Source organism: Artemia sp. Qi Xiang Cuo, chromosome 3 (assembly GCF_049724085.1).
Source record: "Artemia sp. Qi Xiang Cuo chromosome 3, ASM4972408v1, whole genome shotgun sequence".
Lineage (NCBI taxonomy): Eukaryota > Metazoa > Arthropoda > Branchiopoda > Anostraca > Artemiidae > Artemia > Artemia sp. Qi Xiang Cuo.
In genome coordinates this window covers 13104904-13125473 of record NC_142796.1, presented here as the reverse complement: position 1 = coordinate 13125473, position 20570 = coordinate 13104904, and the positions used below count along the sequence as shown (strand labels likewise).

The 20570-nt window shown below is 35.0% G+C and overlaps 1 protein-coding gene across 5 annotated transcripts in view; it reads left to right on the top strand.

Moving 5' to 3' along the window:
- The window catches only part of Cap-D2 (CAP-D2 condensin subunit), a 215665-nt gene that overhangs the window by 51124 nt on the left and 143971 nt on the right, over window positions 1–20570 (top strand). For all 5 annotated transcript variants that reach the window (XM_089108481.1, XM_089108484.1, XM_089108483.1 and 2 more), the window contains exons 2-4: window positions 10378–10526; window positions 14308–14442; window positions 19200–19909. In XM_089108481.1, the coding sequence (XP_088964607.1) occupies window positions 10378–10526; window positions 14308–14442; window positions 19200–19909 (994 nt within the window). The remainder of the gene's footprint in view (window positions 1–10377; window positions 10527–14307; window positions 14443–19199; window positions 19910–20570) is intronic.

Genomic DNA, 20570 nt, shown 5'->3' with positions numbered 1-20570 from the left:
AAAATACATCCTTGTAAAGCTTTACATCATTGGCAAACATTTTATTTTACTATGTTGAATTACCCGTGGTAAATAATTTATAAATATACAAAACAGAACTGGTCCTAAGCAACTACCCTGAGGGACTCGACTCAAAACACTACACTGGTTGATAAGGCTTTGCCAACCCTAACATTCTGTGACCTATGTGTTAGATTTTCTGTAATCCAAGCCAGCATAAAAAAAACATGAAATTCATACTTCATAATGTGCAGTATATTTACAATAATCAGATTATCCTGGTTCATTCTTTTCTAGTTCACAATTCTAACTTATTTAACATTATATTTTTTATCCATTATTCAGTGCAATTGCTCACTCTAAATTGGATATCTTCAAGTTCACCCATAGTAGCTGGTTTTACAACAGGTCAATCATAGGCAGCACAATAGTGCTGCCTAAGTAAAGAACAATGTTGGCACAACGTATTATTTTTTTTTCTTGGTCTTAGACCAGGGCACTTTGTATCAAAGGAGTTAAAAAAAACTTTGAAAAGGGCTCATTCAAATGGAAATTGGAGTGGCTTGTGCCCTTTTTAATAGTCAAAAGTGATTGGCAGGCAACTAACACCCCTTCCATGCCCATCATTTCCCCAAACACATCCAAACAAAATTTTGATATAGCCATTTTGTTCAGTGTAGTTGATTTCAATATTGAAATTATAGTTTTGAGGAGGACACTCCCCCACAGCCTTCAGAGCAAGGGTTGTAAGTTATGACCAGGGGGGATACACGGTTTTTTATAGAAAACGTTGTTGTAGAAACATCAAAAAAGGCTCGTTTGATTGGAATTCAAAGGGCTAGTGCCCTTTTTAATGCTCGAAAGTGATTGGAGGGCAACCAATCCCCCTCTCATGCCCACCTCTTCCCAAAACACATCCAATCAAAATTCTGATATAGCCATTTTGTTCAATGTAGTTGAAAGTTCCGGAAATTAGACTTCAAGGATGACAACCCCCCCTCACACCCCTCAGGGAAGGGGTTTTAAGTTATGACTTGGGAGCACATAAGGTTTTTATAGAAAGGATTGTCGTGGAACTTTCAAAAGGACTCATTCGATTGGAAATTGAAATGGCTAGTGCCCTTTTTAATAGTCGAAAGTGATTGGAAGGTAACTAACACTCCTCCCATGCCCACCATTTATCCAAACACATCCAATCAAAATTTTGAGATAGCTATTTGGTTCAAAGTAGTTGAAAGTTCTGAAAATTATATCTTTCAGGATGACACTCCCCCCACAGCCCTCAGGGTAAGGGTTGTAAGTTATGTCCTGGGGGCATATAAGGTTTTTATTGAAAGATTTGTTGTTGAAACTTGGAAAAGAGCTCATTCAATTGGAAATTCAAAGGGCTAGTGCCCTTTTTAATAGTCAAAAGTGATTTGAGGGCAACTAACCCCCCTCTCACGCCCACCTTTTCCCCAAACATATCCATTCAAATTTTTAGATAGCCAATTTGTTCAACGTAATTGAAAGTTTTAGAAACCAGGTCTTTGAGGATGATAACCCCTTTAGAGCCCTCAGGGGAAGAGTTGTAAGTTATGCCCTGGGCACATATAAGGTTTTTATAGATAGAAATGTTGTAGAAACTTCAAAAAGGGCTCATTTGATTGAAAATTAGAAGGGCTTGTGCCCTTTTTAATTGTCGAAAGTGGTTGGAGGATAACTAACACCTCTCTTCCACCCACCATTTCCCCAAACACATCTAATCATAATTTTGAGATAGCCATTTTGTTCGACGTGCTTAAAAAGTCTGGAAATTATGTTTTTGAGGATGACACTCCCCCCACAGCCCTCAGTGCAAGGGTTTCAATTTATGCCCTGGGGGGTATATAAGTTTTTTTTATTGAAAGTGTTGTCCTAGAAATTTCAAAAAGGAATCATTGGATTGGAGATTGAAACAGCTAGTACTCTGTTCAATATTCAAAAGTGATTGGATGGCAAGTAACCCCCCTCTCACGCCCATAATTTCCCCAAACACATCCAATCAAAATTTTTAGTTGGGCATTTTGTTCAATGTAGTTGGAAGGTCTGACAGCCCTCAGGTCAAGGGTTGTAAGTTATGCCCTGGGGCATATAAGGTTTATATAGAAAGCTTTGTAGTAGAAACTTCAAAAAGGGCTCATTTGATTGGAAACTGAAAGGAATAGTGTCCTTTTAAATAGTCGGAAGTGATTGGAGGGCTACTAACCCCCCTGTCATGCCCATTATTTCCCCAAACACATCCAATCAAAATTTTGAGATAGCAATTTTCTTCAACGTAGTTGAAACTGGAAATTAGGTCATTGAGGATGATACCCCCCCCTCCGGGCAAGGTTTGTAAGTTTTGCCCTGCGGGCATGTAAGGTTTTTATTAAAAACACTGTTGTAGAAACTTCAAAAGGGCTCATTCAATTGGAATTGAAAGGGCTAGTACCTTTTTTAATAGTTGAAAGTAATTGGAGATCAACTAACGCTCCTCTCGCGCCCAACACTTCCCCAAACACATCCAATCAAAATTTTGAGATAGCCATTTTGTTTAACATAGTTGAAAGTTCTGAAAATTAGGTCTTTGAGGATGACAACCCCCTCATAAACCTTAGGACAAGGGTTGTAATTTATGCCCTGGGGGCGTATAAGGTTTTTATAGAAAGTGTTGTCATAGAAACTCAAAAAGGCCTCACTCGATTGAAAATTGAAAGGGCTAGTGCTCTTTTTAATAGTCGAAAGTGATTGGAAGGCTTTTTTTTTTGTCTAGACCAGGCCACTTTGTATTGAAGGATTTGTCTTAAGAACTTCTAAAAGGGCTCATTCAACTGAAAATAGAAAGGGCTAATGCCCTTTTTAATAGTCAAGAATGATTTGAGGGCAACTTGTCCCCCTCCCACGCCCCCCTCCCATCTGCCCATTATGTTTAAAATCTAAATGTTGCCTTAAGATTAAATCAAAATGCACTGCATTAATGCTAATTCCTAATAAGGCGTCTCAGCAGTATCCAAATAACGACTGAGGTTATTATGTTCAAACTTTTGGGGCTACTTTTGCTCTTAAAATTTAACCAAATCAAAATAGCATCAGGGTATCCAAGCTATCAAAGAAAGTAAACAGATTTTTTTTTTGTGAATGGTATCAAATCTTCTATTTCAGGACAACTAGAGGAATTATGGAACTAAATTAAACCCTACTATTTGTGTCCAGATTTTTATAAGGGTGTATGTTGTTAAAAATTGCTGAAAATCTTTCTCCAGCATACAAGTAGCAGGCCAAACTATAAAGTCTTAGAAAAACGTAAAGATTTAACAAATTATTTTCTATTTCCCCGAAAAGACTATGTCAATATAAAACGAACAGAAATTAATTAAAAAACTTTCCACAAAATAAATTTTTCAAAGAAAAGTAAAGAACTCCATTAAACCAAAAATAAGCAAAAAAAAATCAGATAATCTACCAAGCGTCGAACTACCACAAATCAGCATCGATAAATAAATAAAACCCAAAAAGAACAGAAATTACGATAAATAACCGAGTCAAGCTTAAAACAAACTGAAATTAACATGAGTAGGGCTCAAAATCCCTATGCCTTCACAAGGCCAGAACATAATTTCAATTTACTGAAAAAAATTACAAATGAATGCGCATTGTCAGTTTAATATACATAGCCTATACTGATATTTAGTAATCAAAATGTTAATATTATTTTATTTATTAAAGCTATAAAATAAAATCATTTGTATTTTTTATTGGACATAAAATATATAAATGTTTTAATAAATCAGACTTTAAATCTTTTCGTTTTTTTAAGACTTTATAGTTTGACCTGCTATTTGTATGCTGGATAAAAATTTTCAGCAATCTCTAACAACATACACCCTTTTAAAAATCTGGACACAAATAGTAGTGTTTAATTTAGTTTCATACCTCCTCTAGTTGACCTGAAATAGAAAACTTGACACCATTTGCAAAAAAAAAACTATTTACTTTCTTTGATAGCTTGGATATACTTACGCTATTTTGATTTGAATAAATGTTGGGCGTGGAAGGAGTGTTAGTTGCCTTCCAATCACCTTCAACTGTTAAAAAGAGCACTAGCCATTTTAATTTCCAATCAAATGAGACCTTCTACAACAACGCTTTCTACAACAACGCTTTCCATAAAAACCTTATATGCCCCCAGGGCATAATTTACAACCCTTGCCCTGAGAACTGTGGGGGGCTGTCATCCTCAAAGACCTAATTTCAAGAACTTTTAACTACGTTGAACAAAATGGCTATCTCAAAATTTTGATTGCATGTGTATGGGGAAATGGTGGGCGTGAGAGGGGTTAGTTGCCCTCCAATCACTTCCGACTATTAAAAAGGGCACTAGCCCTTTGAATTTTCAATCAAATGAGCCCTTTTTGAAGTTTCTACAACAAAGCTTTCTATAAAAACCTTATATGCCCCAGAGCAAGTTTCTACAACAACACTTTCAATGAAAACTTTATATGCCCCCAGGGTCTAACTTACAACCCTTGCCCTGAGTGCTGGGGTTGTCTTCCTCAAAGACCTAATTTCCAGAACTTTCAACTACGTTAAACAAAATCCCTATCTGAAAATTTTGATTGGATTGGTTTGGGAAAATGGTGGGCGTGAGAGGGGGGTTAGTTGCACTTCAATCACTTCCGACTATTACAAAGGGCACTAGCCTTTTCAATTTCCAATCGAAAGAGCCCTTTTTTAAGTTTCTATGACAATGATTTCTATAAAAACCTTATATGCCCCAGGGCATAACTTATAAACCTTGCCTTGAGGGCAGTGCTGGGGCTTTCATCATCAAAGACATAATTTCCAGACCTTTGAACTACGTTGAACAAAATGGCTGTCTCAAAATTTTGATTGGATGTGTTCGGGGAAATGTTGGGCATTAGAGGGAGGTTAGTTGCCCCTCCAAACCCTCTCGACTATTAAAAAGGGCACAACCTGTTTCAATTTCCAATCAAATGATTCTTTTTTGAAGTTTCTACAACAACGCTTTCTATGAAACAACCTCATATTCCCCCAGGGCATAACTTACAACCCTTGCCCAGAGGGCTGTGGGGGGAGTGTCATCCTCAAAAACATAATTTATGGAGTTCCCAACTACGTCGAACAAAATGGCTATCTCTAAAATTTTTATTGGATGTCTTTGGGGAAATGGTGGGTGTCAGAGGGGTGTTAGTTATCCTCCAATCGCTTTCGACTATGAAAAAGGGCACAAGCCCTTCTAATTTCCAATCAAATGAGCCCTTTTTGAAGTTCCTACAACATCACTATCTATAAAAACCTTATATGCCCCAAGGGCATGAATTACAACCCTTGCCGTGAGGGTTCTCGGGAGGATATCATCCTCAAAGACCTAATTTCTAAAACTTTTAACTATGTTGAACAAAATGGCTATCTAAAAATTTTGATTGAATGTGTTTGGGGAAAAGGTCGACGTGAGAGGGGGGTTAGATGCCATCCAATCACTATCGACTATTAAAAAGGGCACTAGCCCTTTGAATTTCCAATCAAATGATCCCTTTTTCAAATTTATACAACAAAGCTTTCAATAAAAACCTTATACGCCCCCAGGGCATAACTTACAACCCTTACCCTCAGGGCTGTTGGGGGACCGTCATCCTCAACGATATAATCTCCAGACCTTTCAACTACTTTGAACAAAATGGCTATCTCAAAATTTTGAAATTTTGGCTATCTCAAAATTTTGGCTATCTCAAAATTTTGATTGGATGTGTTTGGATAAATGGTGGGCGTGGAAGGGGTGTTAGTTGCCTTCCAATCACTTTCGACTATTAAAAAGGGCACTAGCCATTTCAATTTCCAATCAAATGAGCCCTTTATGAAGTTTATACAACAACACTTTCTATGCAAACCTTATATGTCCCCAGGGCATAAATTACAACCCTTGCCCCTGAGGGCTCTGAGGGGGTTGTCATCCTCAAATACCTAATTTCCAGAACTTTTACTTACATTAAACAAAATGGCTATTTCAAAATTTTGATTGGATGTGTTTGGGGAAATGGTGGGCATGAGAGGGGCATTAGTTGCTCTCCAATCTCTTTCAACTAATAAAAAAAGCACTAGCCCTTTCAATTTCCAATCGAATAAAGTCCTTTTGAAGTTACTAAAACAACGCTTTCAATAACAACTTTATATGCCCCCAGGGAATCAATTCCAACCCTTGCCCTGTGGGCTGGAGGGTTGTCATCCTTAACGACCTAATTTCCAGAACGTTCAACTACGTTGAAGAAAATTGCCATCTAAAAATTTGATTGGATTTGTTCAGGGAAAACGTGGGTCTGAGAGGGGGGTTAGTTGCCCTCCAATCACTTCTGACTATTAAAAAGCACACTAGCCCTTTCAATTTCCAATCGAATAAGCCCTTTTTGAAGTTTCTATAGCAATGCTCTCTATGAAAACCTTATATGCCCCAGGGCATAATTTACAACCCTTGCTCTGAGGGCTCTGAGGGGGTTGTCATACTCAAAGACATAATTCCCAGACCTTTCAACTACGTTGAACAAAATGGCTATTTCAAAATTTTGGTTGGATGTGTTTGGGGAAATGGTGGGCATGAGAGGGGGGTTACTTGCCCTCCAATCGCTTTTGACTAATAAAAAGGGCACTAACCGTTTCAATTTCTAATCAAATGATTCCTTTTTGAAGTTTCTATGACAATGCTTTCTATAAAAAAAACCTTATATGCCCCCAGGGCGTAACTTACAACCCTTGCCCCGAGGGCTGTGGGGGAGTGTCATTCTCAAAAACAAAATTTCCAGACTTCTTAACTACGTCGAACAAAATGGTTATTTCAAAATTTTGATTGGAAGTGATTGGATAAATGTTAGGTGTGAGAGGGGTGTTAGTTATCCTCCAATCACTTTTGACTATTAAAAAGGGTACAAGCCCTTCTAATTTCCAATCAAATGAGCCCTTTTTGAATTTCTGCAACATCACTATCTATAAAAACCTTATATGCCCCCAGGGCATAATTTACAATCCTCCTCAAAGACATAATTTCCGGAGTTTTTAACTATGTCGAACAAAATGGCTAGCTGTAAAATTTTTATTGGATGTGTTTGGGGAAATGGTGGGTGTGAGAGGGGTGTTAGTTATCCTCCAATCACTTTCGACTATTAAAATGGGGACAAGCCCTTCTAATTTCCAATCGAATGAGCCCTTTTTGAAGTTTCTATAACATCACTATCTATAAAAACCTTATATACCCTGAGGCAAAACTTACAACCCTTGCCCTGAGGGCTCTGAGCGGGATATCATCCTCAAAGACCTAATTTGTAAAACTTTTAACTACGTTGAACAAAATGGCTATCTAAAAATTTTAATTGAATGTGTTTGGGGAAAAGGTCGGCGTGAGAGGGGTGTTAGCTGCCCTCCAATCACTCTTGACTAATAAAAGGGCACTAGCCCTTTGAATTTCCAATCGAATGATTCCTTTTTCAAGTTTCTACAACAAAGCTTTCATTAAAAACCTTATATGCCCCCAGGGCTTAACTTACAACCCTTACCCTGAGGGTTGTGGGGGGAGTGTCATCCTCAAAGATATAGTTTCCGGACCTTTCAACTACTTTGAACAAAATGGCTATCTCAAAATTTTGATTGGATGTGTTTCGATAAATGGTGGCCGTGGAAGGGGTGTTAGTTGCCTTCCAATCCCTTTCGACTATTAAAAAGGACACTAGCCATTTCAATTTCAAATGAAATGAGCCCTTTTTGAAGTTTTTACGACAATGATTTTTATAAAAAATCTTATATGCCCCAGGGCATAGCTTACAACCTCACTGCCCTGAGGGCAGTGAGGGGTTGTCATCCTCAAAGACATAGTTTCTGGACCTTCGACCTACGTTGAACAACATGGTTATGTCAAAATTTTTATTGGATGTTTTTGGGGAAATGGTGGGTGCGAGAGGGGGGCTAGTTGACATCCAATCGCTTTGGACTTTTAAAAAGAGCACTAGCCGTTTCAATTTCCAATCTAATGATTCCTTTTCGAATTTTCTACGAAAACGCTTTCTATAAAAAAAAAACTTATATGACCCCTGGGCATAATTTAAAACCCTTTCCCTGAGGGCTGTGGGGGGAGAGTCATCCTCAAAAACATAAGTTCTGGACTTTTTAACTACCCAAACAAATTGGCTATCTCAAAACTTTGATTGGATGTGTTTGGAGAAATGGTGGGCATGGGAGGGGGGTTTGTTATCCTCCAATCACTTTGGACTATTAAAAAGGGCACAAGTCCTTCTAGTTTCCAATCGAATGAGCCCTTTTTGAAGTTTGTACAACATCACTATCTATAAAAACCCCAGGGCATAGGGTTGTCATCCTCAAAGACCTAATTTCCAGAACTTTCAACTACGTTGAACAAAATTACTATCTCAAAATTTTTATTGGATTTTTTTGTGGAAAAGGTGGGCGTGAGAGGGGGGTTAGTTGCCCCTCCAATCACTTTCGATTATTAAAATCGAATGAGGCCTTTTTGAAGTTTCTACGACAAAACTTTCTATAAAAACTTTATATGCCCCCAGGGCATAACTTACAACCCTGGCCATGAAGGCTGTGGGGGAGTGTCTTCCTCAAAAACATAATTTGTATGTGGAAATCAACTATGCTAAACAAAATGGATATGTCAAAATTTTGATTAGATGTGTTTGGGGAAATGACGGGAGTGGAAGGGGTGTTGTTGCCTTCCAATCATTTTCGACTATTAAAAAGGGCACTAGCCATTCCAATTTCCAATCGAATGAGCCCTTTTCCAAGTTTCTACGACAACTCCTCCTATACGAAGTGCCCTGGTCTAAAGGAAAAAAAAATAATACATTGTGCCAACATCGTTCTTTACTTAGACAGCACGATTGCGCTGCCTATGATAATCTTGAATATGTAGTAAAATAAATTTTTTTCCAAATTAATTGTTAGCAGCATTTTAAAATGAACTGAGAATTTAGCGGTATGATTTCACAAGAAAATATTTGGTTTGCAAAATGTTTTTATGTTTTTCAAAATCTTGGGGCGGGGTAGTTTTTTTTTCAATTTTCTGTGAAGATATCCAGAAAACATGTTTTCTAATGAAAATACTAAGAAGGGATTTTTCAAATATAGTAGGAGGTAAACAAGTCTACGGGCCCCATGCCCCTACTCTCAATTGATACAACTGAGAGAATATCCTCCATATAGGGGGCTTCCAATCCCTCTTTGCATTTAAATATGATATCCCCTCGGCCCCTCCCCCTATGCTTTAAGAACAGACTAACTATGTAAACTGCCTAAAACCAATGAAACTGTAATGATTCAGTAATATTATTATGAAAGATAAGTTTTGCATATTTTTCTTCACCTTGCACTTGCTAGTAATAGGATGAATTCTTTTTATAAAATATTTTACCACTAGTACACACTTGTCATAATGCCACAAGATGCCCGAGGCAGCTACACTGACAACAACTGATAAAAAAAAACTTATAGTCTTAAATTGTTTTTATAATGTCATCCCAGTGTGATTTTGGATGTTCACTTTTAACTCCCTATTGGCTATTCGGCGGGACTTTTCCAGGGGTAAAAGCGCACTTGCAAACTATAGGGACTAGAAGAAGTGACTACATTTGAGGCGAATATAGCCAAGTAGTTGACATAGCTGTGTTGTGCTGTGTTCAGATGGATTTGTGCTCCTTTTTTGCTCACAGGGAGTCGCAGCCCTAAAAATGTTTTAGTCCCCCAGTAAAGATCTAAAAAATGACCCGCAAAAAGTTTTAGGGCTGGGAAGATGTATCTGACAGCCACTATAACGTGTCTTACAGCAGGATAAAGAATAAGGACTCGTCTGTATGTTTATAAACCCACAGATATAAGCAATTTGTTTGAAGGAGGAAATCAGCAAATAAACCTTTGACACATGTGACAATGCCCTGGATTTTTTGAATGCTTCTCAGCAACACCTCAGGCAGTTATCTACGCAACTGACCAAGGGCCCACCTCAGGCTGAATCAGCAAAGATTTGTGGTTGGTGTGGGTACCTCTGGCAGTACAGGTGAAGCCAATATAAGAAAGGCACAAGGGGCACTCTACTATGGCACAAGCAACTTAAAGCAAGAAAAATATTGTCAAGCTATCTTAACTGTTTGTTGACAATGCATATATTGGGTGAACCACCTTGTAAACAAAGAATAGAGTTTGCAAGCCCTTTGACAAGTTTCATTCCCAGAAATCTTCCTGAAACCCATCTGATTCCTCTTCCTTTTGTAGTGTTGATGCTTCTGTGCTATAAAGTAGGATGGTATATTCTACTACTACATGTATTATTTTCAAATAGTGAATTTTGTTTTTCAGTTTTTTGGCACTATATCTAGCAATGGAGGACTTTGAGTTTGTCATTCCCCTGAATAAAGAAGATTTAACTAAATTAGGTAATGGATCAAAAAACCAGTATTATGTAGCAGAGGTTCTCAGTGTGAGAGAAACCATCTCAGCTCTTAAAGGTAATATGCATTTTTTGTGTAGGCTATATTTTTCGTAACGTAATTTGCAGCACAAAAATATTTTTAGTCCCCAGTAAAGATCTAAAAAATGACCTGCAAAAAGTTTCAGGGCTGGGGACCATGGTTTCAAGCTATAACATCCTCTCAGCCTTGTAATCATTTTCACATAAATTCAAAATTGCATTGATACAAAAAGAGAAGGGGGAAGCCTCTGGGTTTTCAAAAATCTGATAAGTTCCCTCACGATTTTCCTATAGTTACAGAACTAAGTTAGCCCCAAGTATGCTGAAAGTGCTAAATATGCTGTTAATCCTTTACCTAATTTTACTTAGGCCAATAGGTTAAGTATGTCTGCTATAGAGGAAAACAAGTGACAAGAAACTAAAGAAATATTTGTAATGAGTAATTTTATGATATTTTATAATGAGTAATTTTATGATATTTTATAATGAGTAATTTTATGATATTTTATAATGAGTAATTTTATAACATTTTATAATGAGTAATTTTATAATGAATGATTATATGATATTTTATAAGGAGTAATTTTATAAATTACAGAAATATTATAATGAGTATATTTGAAGAAAAAAGGAAATATTTTGACCAAGATATTTGCTCTGTTTTGTCTTCAATTCAAGTTTGTTTCCATTTATTTATTAATTTGTTACTTTTATTAGTTTGTTCAGGTTAGTTTTTTGAGCATGTTTCTATGAATGAAGAGGTAAAGTGGTTCCCCTGGATGTGGTTATTGCATGCTGGACGTCTTTTTTGCTGTCTTGCCATCATTACAAACAGTGCTTGAAAAAGAGGAATATCCTCCAAAATAGGATATTTGTTAGTAGATGCTGCTGTTGCCAGAACTTTGTAGTAGTCACAACATGTATGGCCACACTTTGTTTAGAGGCAGCTGAATTTTGCTGTTGGTCAGGGAAGCTTAAACCCTTTTTCCAGTGGCATTTTTATTTTTGATGTAAAAATTTCAAATTAAATATTTAAGGGGATCCCTAAAAAACTTGTAAAAAACAAACAGAAAGCATTGTTCAAAGTATTTTTTTTAACAGAAAGCATTCCACCTTTCAGAATGTAAGAAAACGTTGCATCTGTTGTATATTTCTGGTCTTCAGGTGTGGGGGAAGGGGCTTTTCTACTTGTCTTATTTTGAATCCTCTGTATAGGTCCCAGGTGGACTTTCAGAGCCATAGCAATTATTTTCTGTTTATTTACTCTTCCTCAGCTGTATTTTTATTTCATACTTACGAAGCAAAATTTGTTTTAGGTAAATATTTTTTTCTTTTTTCTACAAATTACCGTTTTGCTTTAATTTTTATATTCTTAAATTTTTATTTATTGATTTTTATAAGTAGCTTTATTTATTTTTTGTAACTAGTTTTACTTATTTAATTTTTACAATTAATTGTTTTGATTTAATTTTGCCCCCACCTCCCCAATTTTTTTATTCCTAAATTCATGGCGCAGGGTATATTTAAATATCGGATTTACCGCTAGTCTTTTACATCACGAGGTTTTAGTTTTTTTCTATTCTATTTGTTTTTATAATTGGGATGTTACTTTTTTTCTTATAGATTACAATAGTTATACCAAGAAAATTAATTATTTGTTCCAGCCAGCAAGAGTATGTTTCCAAATGTGCTATGCCCGATTTTATCAGCAATTTGTGTCTTTTACGTCTGAATAGTTTTGTTTTTGTGAAATAATATTGTTTTCTACCGTACTTCTGTTGGAAAACCCAATCCCCCTCCCCCATAAATCAAATATTTACTCGAAAAAGAAAAAAGCTGAACCTTCCCTAGATAAAACAGACCTTTTTAATGGACCTTCTGAATCCTGGAAGTACAGATTTGACCAAAAATCTCTGAAAAGAAGTAAAATATACTATTTATATTTGAGCGAGTATAAAAAACATAAAATTTTTATTGCATGAGCTATTAACATGCCATGTGCCCTTTTTCAATTTCTCTAGTATTTGTATGTGTGTTGTATAATTTTCTGGGTATCAGGCTAAACTAACCTTGGACCCCAGGTCACTCAGTGCGTTCCCTAGTGGCGGATAGGGGAACGTCTTACAGATGTCAAGGTAGCTCTATATGGAAGAGAAGCGAGAACAAAAGGACGAGGCAGTCCCTGAGGGTCCATAAAGTGAAACTGGGGCACCCTGAAGGGTAATGCATATAGGTAAAGGAGGAATGAGGCTCTTATGTAAATTGAGTCGGGCTCACTGGGGTGTGGACTCGTCCTTTCATCTGTGAACCTTATCCCAGCAGTGCGTGAAATTCTTTTGTATTGCAGGATACCATCGCGGGTGGATGTTCTTCTGGAGGCTAGTTTTAAAAAAGAAAATTCTCCTTCCATATCCATTGTGGCCAGATGGTCAAAACGGTCGACCAGTTTGTATACCATAGAAGCCTCTTGACTGCATACCACTGCCATACCATTGATATCAAACACTACCTAGCTCTTGCTACAAGATATCAAAAATTTAAAAGAGTAGCTACCTCACGAACCAGCAAAAATCCATCAGTCTGATCATGGTGATTGCTTTGTAGCCTATAGGGGTGAAACTTTGCCCCTGAAGTTAGAGAAAAAGTACAACCTACTCCTTTTTGCGATTCAGTGCCTCCACTGCATTCTAAAGACAAATTACACTGACTACTATGACAAATGAGGAGGCACCAAGAGGGCTCAGTTTCAAGACACAATACTAATTAAATTAAACTAATTAAAATACTAATTAAATTTAAATTAATTAATTAATACTAGTTAAAATTAAACACCAGCGGCTGCGGTGACTAAAGGACATCTCCTAATAATATTTCAAAAGTAACCCAAAGGAAAGATAAATGATAATGACGACTTTAAAAAAGAGCTTAAACTTTTTCGCATACAGACAATGGTCCGCGTAGCGTACGTACCAGTCTCCTGATTCTCTGCCTTTGGCCGGAAGTGCAATGCCTTGTTAGGGACAAATTATCTGATGGTTCGTGTTTTTTTCTGGATTTCTCCAGCCACCCATTTGGAGATGGGTCGACTCTGGCTGAGCTTGTGGTCACACCGCTGACCCCTTTTCCGAGCCAAATAAAATGCAACACTAGGACTCGAACCCCTGCCCTTAGGATAGATGAATGTACACATAGCGCAGGTATCCTGAACATGACTAGATAGATCGTCATGTCGAACCCTGGTTAATACCCTGTCAAAAGGAGTTGCAGCGTCAAATAATATGAAATCGAGTCCCAAAGTCAGTTAAAGAAAAAAAAAATGATTTCTGACTGTCTATTTTTATTTTACGTATCTTTGCCTTGAATACATGGATTGTCGGCCGTATCAGCAACAGAAAAGAAGAAGCCACATAATATCCTTCACTTTGTCCAATCACCTGATTTTTTTAGTGTCTTGCATGATATAAATAAAATAAAAGGCGTGAAAATAGTCATACAGTTGCAATTCTTTAAAATTATGCCTAAATTATTAAAACTGTTGGATGTGAAAAACAAATATTGCAAGGACAACACACGCCAAAAAAATGCAAAAAAAGTTGGCCAAAAGCATACAGAAATACAAAACTTTAATGCTTATTATGTTCAAACTTGTAGGTTAAAAAAAAAGAACCACAACAAAATGGACAATGCAATTTCTCAGGAATTTGCAGGAAGTTAATAACCTAAAAAGGTTCACTAAGTGGACACTCATCGGACCCTCTTGATTTAGAACCTTCTATGCTATTATAGGACAGAGATTTCTAGATTTTTTTCTCTTCTAGACTGCTTTGAAGCTTTTCGAACTGTTGAAGAAAAATTTATTTTGACTAAATTTGATGTGCTCTACAGTGTAATGGTACAGTTTCCCCAATTTGAAGAAAGAATACGAGAACAAGCGTGGGAGCTTTTGAGTAAAGGTATGAATGTTAAAAAAAAAGTTTGGGTATAATGCTAAGGTATCTAGCTAGGGTATAAAAAGCTAGGGTATTCTGCTAGATACTTCTAGTTCTCTGTTTTTACCAAGAAAAAGATATTTTGAAGAAAGAATACCAGAACAAGCGTGGGAGCTTTTGAGTAAAGGTATGATTGTTAGAAAAAAAAAGTTTGGGTATAATGCTAAGGTATCTAGCTAGGGTATAAAAAGCTAGGGTATTCTGCTAGATACTTCTAGTTCTTTGTTTTTACCAAGAAAAAGATATTTTGAAGAAAGAATACCAGAACAAGCGTGGGAGCTTTTGAGTAAAGGTATGATTTTTATAAAAAAAAAGTTTGGGTATAATGCTAAGATAGGGTATAAAAAGCTAGGGTATTCTGCTAGATACTTCTAGTTCTTTGTTTTTACCAAGAACAAGATATTATGAAGAAAGAATACGAGAACAAGCGTGGGAGCTTTTGAGTGAAGGTATGATTGTTAGAAAAAAAGTTTGGGTATAATGCTAAGGTATCTAGCTAGGGTATAAAAAGCTAGGGTATTCTGCTCGATACTTCTAGTTCTTTGTTTTTACCAAAAACAAGATATTTTGAAGAAAGAATACCAGAACAAGCGTGGGAGCTTTTGAGTTAAGGTATGATTGTTAGAAAAAAAAGTTTGGGTATAATGCTAAGGTATCTAGCTAGGGTATAAAAAGCTAGGGTATTCTGCTAGATTCTTCTAGTTCTTTTTTTTTACCAAGAACAAGATATTTTTAAGAAAGAATACCAGAACAAGCGTGGGAGCTTTTGAGTAAAGGTTTGATTGTTAGAAAAAAAAGTTTGGGTATAATGCTAAGGTATCTAGCTAGGGTATAAAAAGCTAGGGTATTCTGCTAGATACTTCTAGTTCTTTGTTTTTACCAAGAACAAGATATTATGAAGAAAGAATACCAGAACAAGCGTGGGATCTTTTGATTAAAGGTATGATTGTTAGAAAAAAAAAAGTTTGGGTATAATTATAAGCTCGGGTATAAAAAGATAGGGTATTCTGCTAGATAATTCTAGTTCTTTTTTTTTAACAAGAACAAGATATTTTGAAGAAAGAATACGAGAACAAGCGTGGGAGCTTTTGAGTAAAGGTATGATTGTTAGAAAAAAAAGTTTGGGTATAATGCTAAGGTATCTAGCTAGGGTATAAAAAGCTAGGGTATTCTGCTAGATACTTCTAGTTCTTTGTTTTTACCATCAACAAGATATTATGTTGAATGACTACTTGTGAGAGACAAACTCGAAATAAAGACAAACTAAAGACCTAAATTAACTCGTCGCTTCACCAAAATTCAGCGAGTGAAGAGAGTGAAGAGATGTGAAGAGATGAAACTAGAGTTGATAATTTGGTTTTTATTTTTTATTTTTCTTTATTTTATCGAGGAGCTTTTTGATCGTGAATTTGATTTTTTTTTTTTGTATTGGTTTTATTGTTTTCTTTGTTTTACTTTTTTCTTCCATTTCACTGAGGATAGCTATTGGTCATATAAAGGTCGTATGTTAGATTTGTCTAAACTGAACTTTTGTGAAGTGGTGAAAGAAGAGCTCTTATAATTTGATTTTTATTTTTGTTGTTTCTTTATTTAATTGACGAGCTTTTTGATTGTGAATTTGATTCACATAGGATTCACATAGATTTTCTTACATAGGTTTCTTTGTTTTAGTCTTTTCTATTTCGCTGAGGACGGCTATTGTTCATGTCGTCACTGTCACTCCTAAAGGATGTGTATTAATTATCAAATTTTTGCAGTAATTACCCAGAACTGTTTGCTAAAGTAGGCCCAGTGAGGCAATGTGAATTAGGTGGAGGTTAATGGAATTGAACTTGCATTACCTGATACTCCTCTTGAGAACAGCTTAGTAAAAATTTTTTGGTAGTTGTCTCAAACTTTTGATAAGGACAGACATGAGTCTTAGAAGTTGCACTGACGCTATAGCCCAAATATTCGCTTAGGTTTTATTTGAATCACTCTCTTCGAAAAGCCCTTATTCCACGTAACTGTTTGGTTTTTCGTATGACAGAAAGATACTGCTGTCTTCGTCGTTGCTTCTACATTTTCTAAAAAATAGAAATGCATGACTGTGGTTGGGGCTTAAAACTGAGTATTTTGGTTTCCAATGTTGGTTGGGGTCTGTCTCAAAAGTTGCTAGAGGTTATTGTAAGTGAGTGTCTCAGAAGAATCAAAGCGTCTATAATCTCCAATTTTCCTTTTACTTACATGCATACTTTCTGTTTAAAAAGCTATCGGATGACAATGTAAAATAGAGTTTTGGAAAAGGTTAAAGTATATTTTGATTCTACTTTTTCGTTCCTCTCCAATATTTAGACTCAATATCTCAAATTACCAATAGCATGAACTAAAGATATTTTTGTCCCCGGACCCGTCTCAGGTTAGATAAAATTTATTCCAAAAAATAGCTATTGCAAGCCCGATTGGACTTAAATCGCAGCTGGGAGTCAAAACAAAAAAAAAACTGACTAACATCAAAAAGGTTTAAAAACAATCATATACACAAAACTGGCAAAATAATCCATCATCTTTTAATAAAATTTGTCAAAAAAAAAAACAAGAAAAAACAACAAAATAAAAAAAAACAAAAAGAAAAACAACAACATAAAAACCGTCATCAAAATCATTAAAAGGAAGAAAAAAGCAAACATAAAAAATAGCAAATTAATTGGATTAAAAACAATCATAAAACAATCATATACATACATACAATCATATTGTATCATATAAAATATCATATACATATCATATCATATACATAAAAATATCATATACAAATATACAATCATATTAGATTAAAAACAAGGTTTAAAAAAAATCATATACACAAAACTGGAAAAAGAATCAATAATCGTTTAATCAAAATTGTCAAAAAAAAAACAAGAAAAAACAACAACATAAAAAAAAAACAAAAAGAAAAACAACAACATAAAAACCGTCATCAAAATCATTAAAAGGAAGAAAAAAGCAAACATAAAAAATAGTAAATTAATTGGATGTTGTGTAGATTTTTTTCCGAGATAAGGGACAACTGTTTTTTAGTATCTTGAAGTCAAGCAGCAAATAGGGGACAATATAGGAGCAGGCTGAGTGACGACCCGGAAAGGTTGAGTTCTGCTTGGGGAGTGTCTTATAGGGAATATATTCTCCGTGCAAGAATTTTGTATTGAAATTTATGAACTCTCCTAAACTCAATTGCTTTTTTTAACAAAAGAGTGCGAGTTCTATTCATATCTGAAACTTTCTAAGATTTTCCCCTTGGTTTTTAAAAGTTATGAAGTTTTTGAAGTATGGGTAGTACCATGTTTTCGTCAATGTTGCAACGTTTAACTGTTGAAACAAATCAGGAAAAAATTGGTAAATTTGACAACGCTTTTCGTGCATAAAAACTCAAACTGTCTGTCTAAAAACTCAAACTCAATAATAAAAACTCAAACTCAACAATCTGTTGATTCTCAAGACAACAATACCTTGAAAGGAAAGCTTTGTCATCTGAAGCTGCTTGATGCCATATTTTTTTACTTATTTTCTTTTTTATATATTTAGCTACTTACAACTGAATAAGTGAATATGGAGGCCTTTGTCATTAAAAATTAAATTGTCGATTTTTTCTATTTTTTTAAGTGTATTGAATTCACAGTAAAAGCGTCAAACTTTATTTAAAAGCTTAATGATTTTAAACAATGCAATTTTAATCAATTTTTTTAATATATATTATTTTAAGGTGATCATTTTCAATTTATTTTTCGATTATTTTAAAATTAATTTCAATTTGTTTATTTCAAATTTAATTTTAAAGTAACCTCAATTTTTAAGTACTTTATTTTTTATAAAAATCATTTCTAAAGTTATTAAAAATAAGACAATATTTGAACACTTACACAGTTAAAAAAATTAATAATTAATTAGTTTAATAAACGAATTAATTCATAATAAATTTAAATTCAATTGAAAAATTAATTTAATTAAAATAAACAAATGATTAGCTAGAAATAATTACAAATTTATTAAGTTTCTGAAATTGAATGGTTTAATATTATTTCGAGGCATATTTATTTGCGATATTTGAATAGTTGATTAATTACAGATCAAATTATATTTGGAATAGGATTCAGCTAACGGAGACGTTTACGCTTCCAGAGCGAAAAGAATTTTTTTCCCAAGTTAACACATGCTCTAAACTGGGTTGGAGATTTTCAGAGCTGCTTATCCTATTATATGGACCCTAGCCCCTAATCTAGAACACCGTTTGGTGGAGTACTGTTGCCCTCGTCTGTAAAAAACGGACATTTAATATTTGTCAAGAATTAAAAAACGACTGAAAACAAGCTAAAAATAAGGTTTATAATTATCTTGAGTCACCCTCCTCCCTTCTGCTGATTTTTTTCTAATCATACCACCAGCCAAAAAACAAAATATGTTAAAACAATTTTCGGTGCTTCAAGTCTTGCTAAAAAAAAGTTGCACAAGCAGTAATTAATTATTTAATAATATCTAATAGTTATAATTGATTTTTTTTATTCTTCATAAATTCAAAAGCTTTCATTTTATTTCTGTGCCTTTGAAAACGCCTCCGTATGTTAAATATTGTCTATAATATTTTAAACTATTGAAGAGTAGTTGGCTCTTATATATTGTAAAATAAAGTAATATATTCACTAAATACTTTAATAAACAACGATAATTTTTTTGTTTTGTTTTAGGAATGGCAACAACTGTAAAATCTATTGCATCAAAATTGGAAATCAACGGAGACAATAATACACCGTCAGTCTTAAACACTCTGAAAATGACAACGTACTTATTCTGCACAATATACGAAGCATTCGAAACAGAAGCAACCCAACCGAGCATTTCAACCGCTGGGAAAAAGAAAGGAAAACAGAAAAAATCTGATAGCGGATTTGATATTGATATTCAAAGAGATAAGGTTATGAATATTATGTATCAGCTGATTCAACTTCCTATCAATAGACTCTGGTCACCCCCTATTGTTGATTCAGAATTTGTTAATTTGTTTGCAGTGACTTGCTATAAAACACTGGAAAATCCAACCGTAAGTCATGCTCGGTGTAAAAGCACCCGTGAAAGTATTTTTCAAATACTTGGAACTTTGGTGAAGAGATATAATCATAATCTGGGCTGCACCGTTCGAATAATGCAGTTACTTCAGAATTTTGAGTTTTTAGTATCGAGCTTGGCGAGTGGCGTGGCAATAATGGTGAACAATTTTGGGTGTAATATGATAATTAGTGATGTAATTCGTGAAATTAATAGGATTGATCCAAAAGACTTGAATAGGGATTCGTCGAGCACTAGAAATTATGCCAATTTTCTATCAGAGTTGGCGGAAAAAGCCCCGTCTGCTTTTTTGAAGGTTACGAGTCTCCTTTCGGTGTACCTTGACTCTGATGTAAGCATTTTTTTTTCTTCGTATTTTGTTTTGGGATTTCTTAAATTTTCCCGGATAATGGGTAGAATAATGCATTTACTTCAGCATCTTAAGCATTTAGTATCAAGTTTGGCAGGGGATGGTGCAATAATGGTGCTTCATTGTTGGTGCAAATATAGGATCGATCCTAAGGATTTGAATAGGGATTCGTCGAGCACTAGAAATTAAGCCAATTTTCTATCCGAGTTGGCGGAAAACCTGCTTTTGCTTTTTTGAAGGTTACCGTGTACCTTGACTCTGACTTAACCAGTTTTTTTATAAGTTTTTCGGTTTAATAATTCCTACATTTTCAACATAATTTGACCGAATTCTGCTTTTTTTCGGAATTGTATTAATTTAAAATATCCTTTGTAGTTTGCTGCTCTTTTTAAGTTTGTTTTTACTATGATTTCTTTTTTACTTTATAGCCTACATATTTCTACGGATAAATTTAAATATGCATCATATAATATAAAAAATGTACTTATAATGAGAACCGAACAAGATATGGAAAATTAGACTCAAATATTTAATAGAGAATGCTAAGCTTAATGCTTTTATTGCACTTTTGACCCACCATATTCGATTTTTAATGTCGCAAAATGCCTTTAAAAACACCACAACTGATATAGTTATTCCGCCT